The 12,737-nt window shown below is 48.4% G+C and overlaps 1 protein-coding gene across 1 annotated transcript in view; it reads left to right on the forward strand.

Annotated features, from left to right (window-relative positions):
- Vstm5 (V-set and transmembrane domain containing 5) overlaps positions 1 to 8,085 on the forward strand; it is a 19,967-nt gene extending 11,882 nt beyond the window's left edge. Inside the window, 4 exon segments of the mRNA XM_052752728.1 lie at positions 4,580 to 4,668; positions 4,670 to 4,907; positions 4,997 to 5,137; positions 5,561 to 8,085. Of these exon segments, the coding sequence (XP_052608688.1) occupies positions 4,580 to 4,668; positions 4,670 to 4,907; positions 4,997 to 5,137; positions 5,561 to 5,604 (512 nt within the window). The 3' untranslated portion in view covers positions 5,605 to 8,085.
- Positions 8,086 to 12,737: the final 4,652 nt, after the last annotated feature.

The following is a 12,737-nucleotide window of genomic DNA, read 5'->3' on the forward strand; positions in this document are numbered from 1 at the left end:
TGATATCAGTATGACAGAGTAAATTTGAAAAAGTAATCCACAAGTCTACAGGAACACCAAGAAGAATATCCCCATCCCTCTTGAATTTCACAGGGTCTTACTATGTAGCTCGGATTGGCCTGGGACATGATGTAGCCCAGGATGGCCTGAAATTTCCCATGCTTTGCCTCGGTTCCCCAAATTCTGGGATTATAAGCCACTGTGCTAATCTTGAGAAATAGTTTTTTTTTTTTTTTTTTTTTTACTGGGGTTGGGGAGGCATGCACGAGGTCAAACCTTTCTATCTTGTTTGAGAAAAGTCTTTCTTGAGAAATGGCTTGTTACTATTATTTTCAACAGAATAATACCATCCAATAAATTTAGAAGGATAGGAATAAAAAATTAAATTAAAATAAAAAAAAAAAAATCGCCGGGCGGTGGTGGCGCACGCCTTTAATCCCAGCACTCGGGAGGCAGAGCCAGGCGGATCTCTGTGAGGTTCGAGGCCAGCCTGGGCTACCAAGTGAGTCCCAGGAGAGGCGCAAAGCTACACAGAGAAACCCTGTCTCGAAAAACCCAAAAAAAAAAAAAAAAAAAAAAAAAAAAAAAAAATCACCAGGCGTGGTGGTGCACACTTTTTAATCCCAGTGTTTGGGATGGCAGAGGTAGGCGGATCTCTGAGTTGAGGCCAGCCTGGTCTTCAAATTGAGTTCCAGGACAGCCAGGGCTGTTACACAGAGAAACCCTGTCTCAAAAGAAAAAAAAAAATCATGGGTTTACGGCTGTAACCATCTATGAAACAGCCAACAGAGGTGAGGCACATCTGCAGAGGTCCAAACCTCCAAATGCACAAGTGTTGCCTAACAAGGTGGTCATGTGGTCTCTAGAGAAAAGGAGTGACGTGCCAATCACAACCCAGGTGATCTAGCCAACTTACCCTGCCCCCCCCCCCACACCCGCTGTGGGACAAACTTCTGGTATTTGTTTTCTGGACTGATGCTGCATGAAAACCTCACTTTTACAGTGCTTTTATCTTGTTTCCAAACATGTAGAGTAAGATGTTTTAAAACATCGTCATGAAAGTCTCACACCATCTCTAAGGTGTAGAAACTTTGGGGGATTAAACAGGACTAGCATGGCATGAAGACCAAACGCAGGGATCAGATTCAGTGTAAGAACACAACGGGTCATTCTGTGAACAGTGAAGGAAGTCTGAAGATATGCTGTACATTAGCAAACAGTGTCACTCACAGGGCTGGAGAGAAGGCTGAGTGGGTAGAGGTGCTTGTCACCGACTCCGACAATCTGTTCATCCTCGGGCCCCACGTGGTGGAAGGAGAGATCTGACCCCCATACGTTGTCCTCTGACCTTCATACACGGCACACATTGCACATACTCACACAGCCACACCCATAAATAAATCAACACGTGCTAAGAAAATGGTGCTATTCCAAAGCTAAATCTCCGGGGGTGGATGATGGTGTGCATATGTCTGAGACCAACTGCTCTGAGGTCTCAGGGTGTCTGTAACTTCCTTCCTTATGGTCCATTCCCCAAAGCTGCCCTGCTCTTCAGATGCCAATCAAAAGCCCCAGGCTGGGGCTGTAGAGATGGTGCATTTGCTAAGAGCACTTGCTGCTTTTGCAGAGGACAGGGGTTCAGTCGTCAGCAAGCACATAGCAGCTCACATCTGTAACTCCAGTTCCAAGGGATCTGACACCCTTTTGTGGCCTCTGTAGGGAGCAGACATGTATGTGGTGGTGCATATACACATATGCAGGCAATGTATACGCACAAAAGAAAGATAAATAACTCTGTTTTTAAAAAGTCCCAGGTTGTCTCCATGCTTTCAACTGCCTGGCCACATGTCACAGGTTACCATGCCTCACTCTTTGCACTCAACTAATAACAGCTCATAAAACGTGTAGAAATACCGTTCTTACATTTACTCATTCACGAGGATTGTACACACGCTGCAGATGGACACTAGAAGAAGACTCAGGAGGAGGGGTGTGGGAGGGAGGACTTCGCTGGCACCTGTGTGTGGGAGGCACCTGTCACATCTGTCCCCTCCACTGCCAGTCACAGGCCTTCTAGTTGAATCTAGATGTAAATGTTTGAGCTTTGAAGTCAGCTGCCCACATGTAGCTTTTTACTGTTTCTGGGTGAGCTTCCCTGCAGGCACCTGTGTGTTTGATTGACTCTCCAGAACTCTCAGAGTACTGTCCTTTAGGGTTTTCCATGAGTTGACTGTGTGCAGACCACTGAAAGAACAGCCCCCTTCCCCTCCCTGAAGGCTGGGAGAGGGACTTAAAGTTCCAACATTCCAATCACTCCTTGTCTTTCCTGGTGACCAGTCCAATCCAAAACTATCTAGGGGTCGCCAGCCAGCAGTCATGCTGTGTCCAGGGTTTTAGGAAAGCAGTGACAGGAAGTGGAGACAAATCAAATATTTATTCCTTGTTGTATCATAATTAGAGGGAGAAAGTAAATGCACTCCTGTTTCTTGGCAGAATCACTCTAGAAGGTCATTATTTTTAGATTTTTACTGAATTTATTTATTTTGTGTGGAAAAGGTACGCACACATGCACACACATTCCAGGGGGACTGTGTGGAGCTCAACTTGAAGGAGTCAGTTTTCTCCCACCATGTGGGTCTCAGGGACTGAACTCAGGTCATCAGGCTTGGTGACAAGTTCCTTAACCCACTGAGCCATCTCAATGGCCCTACTACCCACATTTTAGCATGAAATCCATTGCATTGTTTAGTTACCCAGCCAGGCCTTCTTCGGAAATGGGTGCAAGAGGGATACTGTTATCAACGCCATAGGACAATAGAAAGGGCCTAGAACATTACATGTGGGGTTACTTAGAGCCAACAGCAGGGATCTAGGGCACCAGAGGACAAGAAAGCTAACCAGACATGAAGGTGGCAACTAAGTGTCTTAGTTAGGGTTTCTATTGCTGTGATAAAACCACCACGGCCATAAGCAACCCAGGGAGGAAAGGGTGCATTTCACCTACACTTCCACATCGCAGTCTACCTTTGAAGGAACTCAGGGCAGGAACTTGGGGCAGGAACCTGGAGTCAGGAACTGAAGCAGAGGCCATGGAGGAGCACTGCTTTCCAACTTCCTTGCGCATGGCTGGCTCAGCCTGTTTTCTTCTACACTCCAGAACCAGAAGTGACACCACCCACATCAATCATCAATAAGAAAATGCACTACTGGCTTGCTCCACAGCCCAGTCTGGTGCGGGAATTTTTTCAGTTGAGGTTCACTCTTCCCAAATGACTCTAGCTATGTCAAGTTGACCTAAAACTAGGTCACCACTCTCCCATCTCTAGACTTCCTGTGTGTGGGAGGCACCTGTCACATCTGTCCCCTCCACTGCCAGTCACGGGCCTTCTAGTTGAATCTAGATGTAAATGCTTGAGCTTTGAAGTCAGCTGCCCATGTGTAAACCTCAGCCCTGCAGACTGACCCTGGACAGGCTCTCTAATCATGATGAGCCTGAGGCTTAACCACTGATTAACTGGCAATGAATTATGGGAGGCTTCAATAGCATGGGCCTGGTGTCTGGTATGCATTGGTCAACATAGTACCTATTTAGTACTTGTGAAACACATCTGTTGTTCCCTTACACTCCGCAGAAATCCCTGCTTGGTGCCTCTGCCTTATCCAACCCCACACCCACATCCAGCTGATCATTCTCCAGTCCCAAGTACTTCCGAGTGCATGTCTTAAATCACACTGTCCTTTATTTTTCTTAATTTATTTACTTTTATTTTATGTGCATTGGTATTTTGCCTACAGGAAGTCTGTGAGAATGTCAGATCTTGGAGCTACAGACAGTTGTTAGCTGCCATGTGCCATGTGCATGTGGGTGCTGGGATTTGAACCCAGGTTCTTTGGGAGAGCAGTCAGTGCCCTTAACCACTGAGCAATCTTTCCAGCCCCATCCCATCCTTTCTATTTCAGGTCTCTCTCTTGCAATAACCACCTGGTGGCCTCTCTTGTTCCCACTCTTACCCTCTCAGACCCCAGGCTGGTCTCCATGGCAGATATTATCATCATCGTTGGGCCTAAGGCACCCTGTCATTCCCATGACCTCTGGGCATGGTCTGGACTCCTGTCCAGTTCTCTAGCTCTGCATCCTAAGCTCTGCCCAGTGCTTCTTGCCTTCCGAGGATCTGGCCACCCTCAAACACACCCTGCTCACCCTCAGGACACAGGCATCAGACCTCTCTTCACTTCTGCCAAAGACGTCTGCCCCATGTCTCCCTCACAGGGACTTCCTCCTCTTGCTTGTCCACTGAGTCTGAGCTCAAATGCCCTTCTCTCAGGGAGGTCTTCCCAAGCCGTGTGTATCCCCGTCTACAGCTCACTGTTAGCCTGGGTTACTGTCTTCAGCACACTGGCCATTATCTCACAGCAGGTTGCTCTGTTTATGGGTCCCCAGTATTTCACCCCTTGCTGAACATAGAGCAGAGCTGGAGGGGCCTCTGTCTTCTCAGCTGGCATGCAGTAGGTGCTCAGTAAATGTTCATCAAGAAGCTGATCCGTTGATTGAGTATGGGTTCGTATGTGTACCCTACAGGTCAGGGTGTGTCGTTGCACATCCCACGGTCAGCCATCAATGCCACTGTCCAAGAAGACATCCTACTGTCCGTGGACTACTCCTGCCACGGGGGTGCCCACTATTGAGTGGAAGTACACCTCAACCTGGGGTGTGCAGAAGATTGTGGAGTGGAAACCAGGGACCCCAGCCAATGTCTCCCAAAGCCACAGAGACAGAGTCTGCACCTTCGACAACGGCTCCATCCAGCTTTTCAGTGTGGGTGTGAGGGATTCTGGCTACTACGTCATCACTGTCACAGAGCACCCGGGGAGCAGGCAGTTTGGCACAATCGTACTGCATGTGTCTGGTAAGAGCCCCGGGACTCCCTGAGCTGCAGGCACAGGAGGGCGACTTTGTAGTACTGAGAGACTTTGCCTTCCCCCTGTCGCTCCGCAGAGATCCGCTATGAAGACCTCCACTTTGTTGCTGTCTTCTTCGCTCTGCTCGCCGCCGTGGCTGCGGTGCTCATCAGCCTCATGTGGGTCTGCAATCGGTGTGCCTACAAATTCCAAAGGAAGAGGAGACACAAGCTCCAAGGTAATGCGCTGGGCCTTGTGAAAATCCCTTCATGCTTCTGAAGCCACAGGTGGTACGTCATTCACTGTAAGAAACCACTGTGTGGTAGGTTTTCAACCTCTTGACTCGTGTGTGTGTGTGTGTGTGTGTGTGTGTGTGTGTGTGTGTGTGTCATAGGTCAATATAAGGTCTCTTCTTCACGCACACTCCATCCCTTATTTTTGAGGCAGTTTTTCTCTGACCTGGAGATCACCGATTGGCTAGACTGGCTGACCAATAAACCCGGGAATCTGCTGTCTCCACCCATGCCCCCAACACTGGGGTTCCAGATGTGTGCCCAGGCTTCGTACCTGGGTTCTGGGGCTCTGGATTCAGGTCCTTATGATTGTGCATTTGACCATCTGAGCCATCTCCCCAACCCTTTGACCCGTCTTTTGCTTGCAGAAAGCACCACTGAGGAGCTTGAAATGAAAGACGTTGAGTGTTAGCCAAGACTGTGCCCAATTACACTGCTACCTCAAGAGAAACAGTGTTTTCCAGTCGAAGAACAAAGTGAGCCGATCCTTGCTGCAGCCTCTCGCCATCCTGGCCTGCACCCCTTTCCTGACGGGACAGCTGAGGTGGCACTTCACTATAGACAGCCAGCTCTAGGACTTGTGTGTAGTTCAAGGAACAGTTCAACTGAGGCTTTCAGCCAAGAGTTTTCCTTGGTTGCAGCTTCAGGGCCATGCTGATCCTTAATGGATGACACAGGCAGGCATCAGTAGCTGCTCACAGCACCGGCTATGATCCCATGCTGGCCTGATGGAGGAGTCCCTGTCTCCAGGGCCAGTGTCTACAGAGGGGCTGATGTGCGGCCAGCATTAGGACATGCTCTCTGTGCCTTTGTGCTCCTGTCTGGTCCGCAAACTTCTGCACCCTCCATCTCCCTGTCTTCCGTCCATAAACACTGCTGTGGAGACCATGTGAGCAAACCTGAGGCCCTGAGGCAGTCTGATGAGGTGGACTGAGCTGCACCTCAGGGAGCGAAGCTGAGCGCACTGAGGAAACAGAAGGTAGTGTTCTCATCTTCCCTCATACAGAATTAATCAGGTGGCCTAAACTTGGGTTTAGTGTGAGGAAAACATGGCTTATGTTGACCAGGGCAGCTGGATGGGTGGTACAACAGGAAAAATCCATAATGTCAGGCTTCATTCAGCTACATTCTATTCGTCACCAACTCTCGTCTCCAGTCAGATCCAGGACTGAAGAGTGTGTGGTCTTCACCTACCTCACAGGGCATGAGGGGAAGCCAGCATTAGCCTAGATCTCTTGGAATCATGGAGAAAAGCATGAGAATCCTTGAAGGATCTGGAAAGCTATATGGGAAAGTGCTGTATTGAGTAGCAAAGGTTAAAATGCCCTGGGATGGAGCTATAGAGAAGGTTCAGCAGCTAAGAGCACTGGCTGTTCTTGCCCAGATTCAGTTCTGAGCACCCACATGGTAGCTCATAACCTTCTGTAACTCCAGTTCCAGGGAATCTGATGCCCTCATCTGGTGTCTATGGGCACTGCATGCACATGGTGTATACACACACACACACACACACACACACACACACACACACACACACACGAAATAAAATTTAAAAAATAAATCTAAATTTTTTTTCAATGACCTGGGTTATCAGGGCTCCAGCTGAGCTTGGGGGTTGGGTCTGAGTTGGCCTTGGCTTTCACATTCTCAGGTTGCTGTCACAATATTTACTTGAAAGGGCCTCCTTCCCAGCTTCCATTTGCCAAGCTCTAGCAGCAGGCATCACGCCCTTCTTGCTTCAGTATCCACAGCTGCAGATCAAAGCTACCACTCCAACTATGATGGAAGCTGAGGTCAGTAATTATGTGCAGGCCCTTGGCTGCAGATTCATGCATACAAAGATAAGCGTGCTAGAACATTCCTTTTATTCTCCTTCCTTTCAGGTCCCCAATGCCTGTCCGTATCTTTTCTACTTCCCATGTGGCAGCTAAAGGGTTGTTGCTAAAATCCCTTTCCTTGGGGAGACATAGACATCGGCTGACGTTCACCCAGGAACCAATGAATGTAGTAGGTTTCTTACAGAGCACTGGATGAGGGGATTGGGCAGAGGTGACTTTAAAATAATAGAAGGTCTGCACCCAGAGGCAAGGATGACTTCCTCATGACTGCTTCAGTGAAGACCTTTTCTTTCCTACCTATATGCTCTAGGCTTTCCCCCCCGCAAGACCACACACAATAGGCCAGAGCTGCATACAAGTAGTTGGGAGGGGTGGTTGGATATGCAGGTGAGGGTTCCAGGATCCTTCCTGCCCCCTCCTTCTATGAGGAAAAGTAGGCAGTCAACAGGCCCGGCAGAATCCCTGAAGATGGAGGATAGTCCCGAACAATGGGAGTTACCTGGGAAGCCATTTAGAAGCCTTTCCTTAAAGACCAAATCTGGAGCTAGAGGAAGAGGGCTGGGGAGGGTTCAGACAGGACCCTGTGGCAGGCTAGAGGGGGCTCAGACGGCAGCAAAGGGAGCAGTTGGTGTGCACCTGACTCAGCGGAAGCACTCACCCTTGCCACTTCCTGTGTACGGGCGCCCACACCCGTGCTCCCTTTCCCAGCAGCGGGCTGAGGAAGAAGGTACTGGGCCAGGGCAGTTTCCACGCGTTCCACTGGGGCAGAGGACTCAAGAACACATGCCTCTCAAACCCTGGCTCTCCGCTGCGGAAGCTTGTGCTGCTCTACCTCCCGGCCGGGAGTCAGGGGGCTAAGCCTCATGAACAGAGAGAAATGGAGTGGATCCCGGGGAGGCTTCCATGGACAAACCCTCTGCTGCTCACACTGTCCTGGGAGAATCTTCGTGGAGTCATTTTCTCCACTGCCCTATTTGGAAAGGGGCTTTCCTGGGCACCTCTGAAGCCACTCTGTTTTTAAATTCTAGGGTCTGAAGTTTTGTCTTTTTTTTTTTTTAAGAAAATAATAAATTATAGAGAATGACCAATGTAATGTTAAATAATAAGTTGTTTCAGAGACTGTGAAAAATTGTTTAAAAAAATGAATGAAAATAAATAGTTCTGATATTAAGGTCCTAGTTTTTTGTGTGAGCACACTCCTGTCAAGAAGACAAACGCTGGGGCCAGAGAGATGGCTCAGAGGTTAAGAGCACTGCCTGTTCTTCCTGAAGACCCAGGTTTGCGTCCCAGCTCACAACTGTCTGTAACTCCAGTTCCAGGGGCTCTGATGCCTTTGTCTGGCTCCGTGTGCACCAGGCATGCATGTGGTACAGCCAACACACCGATGCACATAAAATAATAATTTAAAAACTAAAAAAGTTGGGCGGTGGTGGCGCACGCCTTTAATCCCAGCACTTGGGAGGCAGAGGCAGGCGGATCTTTGTGAGTTCAAGGCCAGCCTGGTCTACAGAGCGAGATCCAGGAACGGCGCAAAGCTACCACAGAGAAACCCTGTCTCGAAAAACAAAAAAACAAAACAAAACAAAACAAAACAAAAAACTAAAAAAAGTCAAAGGCTCTGGACGAAGTTTCCATTTAGCACTGAACACATACAGACAGACCTGTCAAACATTGCCTGGAGTCAGATGCATGTTTTATTTTATTTTTTTCTAAGTAAGTTTTGTTTTTTTTTGTTTGTTTGTTTGTTTTGGTTTTTCGAGACAGGGTTTCTCTGTGTAGCTTTGCGCCTTTCCTGGGACTCACTTGGTAGCCCAGGCTGGCCTCGAACTCACAGCGATCCGCCTGGCTCTGCCTCCCGAGTGCTGGAATTAAAAGCGTGCGCCACCACGCCCGGCATGTTTTGTTTTTATTAAGAGATTTTCTATTCATTTTACATACCAACCACAGATTCCCCTGTCCTCCCTCCTCCTGTCTTCCCCCCCACCCCACCCCCCATTCTCACCTCCTCCAAGGCAAGGTCTCCTATTGGAAGTCAGCAGAGCCTGGTACATTCAGGTGAGGCAGGTCCAAGTCCCTCCTCCCTGCACCAAGGCTGCGCAAAGTATCTCGCCATAGGCACTAGACTCCAAAAGGCCAGCTCATGCACTAGGGACAGGTCCCCATCCCACTGTCTCACCTATCCAGAGGGCCCAGTCCAGTACCATGGAGTCTCCTCAGCTATTGGTCCACAGTTCACGTGTTCCCACTAGTTTGGCTAATTGTCTCTGTACTTTTTCCAGTCATGGTCTCAATATCCCTTGCTCACAGAGTCCCTCCTCTCCCGCATCGACTGGACCTCCTGGAGCTCGGCCTGGCACCTGGCCATGGATCTCTGCATCTCTCTCCATCAGTCACTGGATGAGGGCTCCATGATGACAGTCAGGGTAATCAGCCATCTGATCACCAGAGTATGCCAGCTCAGGTACCCTCTTGACCATTGCCAGTAGTCTATGGTGGAGTCATTCCTGTGGATTCCTGAGACACCTCCCCCCGCAGCACTCTGTTTCTCCCTATTCCCATGGTGTCTTCATTTATCATGGTATCTCTTTCCTTGTTCTCCCACTCTGTTCCCATTCCAGCTCAAACCTCCCGCTGCCCTAAGCTCTCATCCCCTGTCCCTTGCCCTCCATTACCCTCCCCTCACCCCCAGTTTGCTCATGTAGATCTCACCCATTTCTCCATCACTGGGCAATCCATGCGTCCTTCCTAGGGTCCTCCTTACTAGCTAGCCTCCCTGGAGCTGTGGGTTGTAGTCTGGTTATCCTTTGCTGTATATCTAGTATCCACTTATGAGTGAGTACATACCATGCTAAGACAAATGCATGTTTTAAATGACAACAGAACTTACATTGGTCCTGTCAACATATTTCCCACCTTAGGAAAACAAAACTGTTGTGTTGTAACCAGCAGACCATTTTGAAATGTGCACTTCCAAAATTCTAACTGTAACTCTTGAGTCCTTGCTCCTTCTGGAAAGGGGAGACCAGGAGACTGCCACGCCCTACTTTAACGGTGCAGTCTTTGCCATGTAGAACACCCTATGGGCATCTGTGTCTTCTCAGAGTATGAACTGAGAACCAAGGAGGTGTGTGCTGTGCTCATGTGGCAGCTTCCTAGTATTAATGAGCTGACATAGAACCCCAGGCCCTTGAGGCCCACAGTGATAATGACTGCCTGAGACTGTCTCGGGCATAACCGGGAGCAACACCACAGTGAGGAACAGATACAGTGAGGTAAGGTTGCTAGGACATCATTCAGAAAGGCAGGAGAAATGTAACCATGGGCGGAAGAGGTGGCAGTTGGGGTGCCATGGAATGAGCAGGGAACCAAATGTGATGGGATAGCCTCCAGGACTGTCTCAGATGCAGTTGCCTTGAGAACCTAGTGGGTACCAGCACAGTGGAGACTCCTCCAGAGGTCGCCAGCTTTCACGTATCAGAACTGGCTTCCTGTGCTGTTTCCAGACACCAGACAGCTTTAGTTGATTGAGAAGTTACTGCTAGCACAGCTACACATCAATTTCCACTCACAGAGGGGTGGGTTGCCCGTGTGTGTGTGTGTGTGTGTGTGTGTGTGTGTGTGTGTGTGTGTGTGTGTGTGTGTATGTGTGTGCGTGAGCGCGCGTGCGCTTCTGCATGTGACCACCATCTCAGCTGCCAATCAAACCTTCATGAGAGCATAGTTGCTGGAGCCATGATTTCTCCTGCTTCTCAAGAATCTTTAATTGAAAAATAATAAATGCTTTTTGGAAAGTCAAGTGGCTTACAAGTCCCTAATACAGTGACAGTTCTTCCTTTTCAACTTCACTTCCCAGAGGGAACAGTATCTTCTACACACACCTATACATAATCATGTCTATTCATTACAGTACACATTTCAACAGTCACACATACCGCTTCTCTGCAGTTCTGGAGATTGAGCCTAGGCCCTCACGGATGCTAGGCAAGCACTCTCCCATCGAGCTACAACCCAGCCCCTAACCTGTTTAGTCAGTACACATCACCTACCGCTCTTTCTGATGAGTCTTGGCGTTACTTCATGTCTCTTTACTAAAATCCTTTTTATTCCACGACATATTTTTTTTTTAATTTTTTAAATTTTGAGACAGAGTTCTCCCTATGCAGCCCCAGATGGCCTGGAACTCCGTATGCCTCTGCCTCCCTCTGAGATTAAAGGCTTAGAGCACACTACGCAAAAGTGAAAATCTTAGGCCAACTTTCTATTATTACCTCAGATTACAGGCACATGGTTTCCACTCATATTTTTTCATGTGTGGTATGTGTGCATGTACTGTGCACATGGAGATATGAGGTTGATGTCCATGATCTTCCTCAATGGCTCTCTAATTTATAGGCTGAGATAGAGCTGGCTCTGGGGACCCCGGCTCTGTCACAGGAAACTGGGATGAGAGGCAGATTGTTACAATCATCTAACATTTATGTAGATGCTGGGACCCAAGCCTGTCCTCACACTCACTTCAAGTGCTCCCCCGAGGCCATCTCCCCAGCCTGGCTCCCCACTGGTGATGCCTTTGTCTATCTGGGAATTCTGTGCTTTATGAAATGGAGGGGTTCCAGGGGACACTGCCAATGTAGGATGAGTCAAAGTGTCTACCTTGGACTTGGTTTACAGTGTACATAGGGGAAGGCTAAATTCCATTGGTCTAACAGACCCAGCTATGCCTGCAAATATTTTTCTTCAGGAACCTCATCCTTTGCCTGCTTTAGGACCTTTTCCCTGACTAAACAAAGTAGACTTATTAAGTAATTCAGTTTTCTATTTTATTCCTCAGTAGTTTAAGCCAATCAGCATTTCCAACAAGGGGCCCCAATTGGGCCCTCCTGCAAGGCTGAGAGGGGAGAGAAAACGGGGTGCTATGTTCCGCGCCTTCCTAGTGTACCCGCTTCATTAGTTATTGCCAGGTTCCTCAGTTTGTATGTCACATTTATTTTACTTTTTAAAACAGAATCTCAGCTGGGCAGTGGTGGCGCACGCCTTTAATCCCAGCACTTGAGAGACAGAGACAAGCAGATCTCTGTGAGTTCGAGGCCAGCCTGGTCTACAGAGTGAGTTCCAGGATAGCTAAGACTACACAGAGAAACTGTCTCGAAAAATCAAATGGAATCTCATGCAGATCAGCTTGACTTTGAACTCCTGATCTTCCTGTCTCCAACTCCCTAGTCCTGGGATTATAGACATGTGCCACCACACTTGGCATGTCTCCTTTATATCTCAGACTTAACTTGTCAAATCTCAAGTCAAGTGCAGTCAGCTCTATGGAAGGTTTTATACAAAGACTCAGTCACCACTAACAGGGAAAACAGGGCTGTATCGTGGTAGGTTTTCTTGGTTTCTGTACAAAGTGAGGCAGGACACCAAGTCCAAACACCTTTAAAGTGAAAAACACCCGAACTTGGCAACTGTCTAGAATCATACTTCAGAGGCTGAAGCAGAATTGTCACAAATTCAAGGCCAACCTTCGATACAGAGTAAGATTGTGTCTCAAAACACAGAGCAAAAACTCACACCAAAAAGCAATATCTGATGACCTCTTTCCGCTGAGAAAGTCAAAGACTCCTAGGAACCAGGAAGCATCGAGAGCAGGGTGGGCATGTCTAGAGTGGATAAGGGACGTAAGTGGGAAAACGGACTACTCAGAAGCAAGTCC

This window comes from Peromyscus californicus, unplaced genomic scaffold, assembly GCF_007827085.1.
Source record: "Peromyscus californicus insignis strain IS unplaced genomic scaffold, ASM782708v3 Scaffold_11__1_contigs__length_118956290, whole genome shotgun sequence".
NCBI lineage: Eukaryota > Metazoa > Chordata > Mammalia > Rodentia > Cricetidae > Peromyscus > Peromyscus californicus.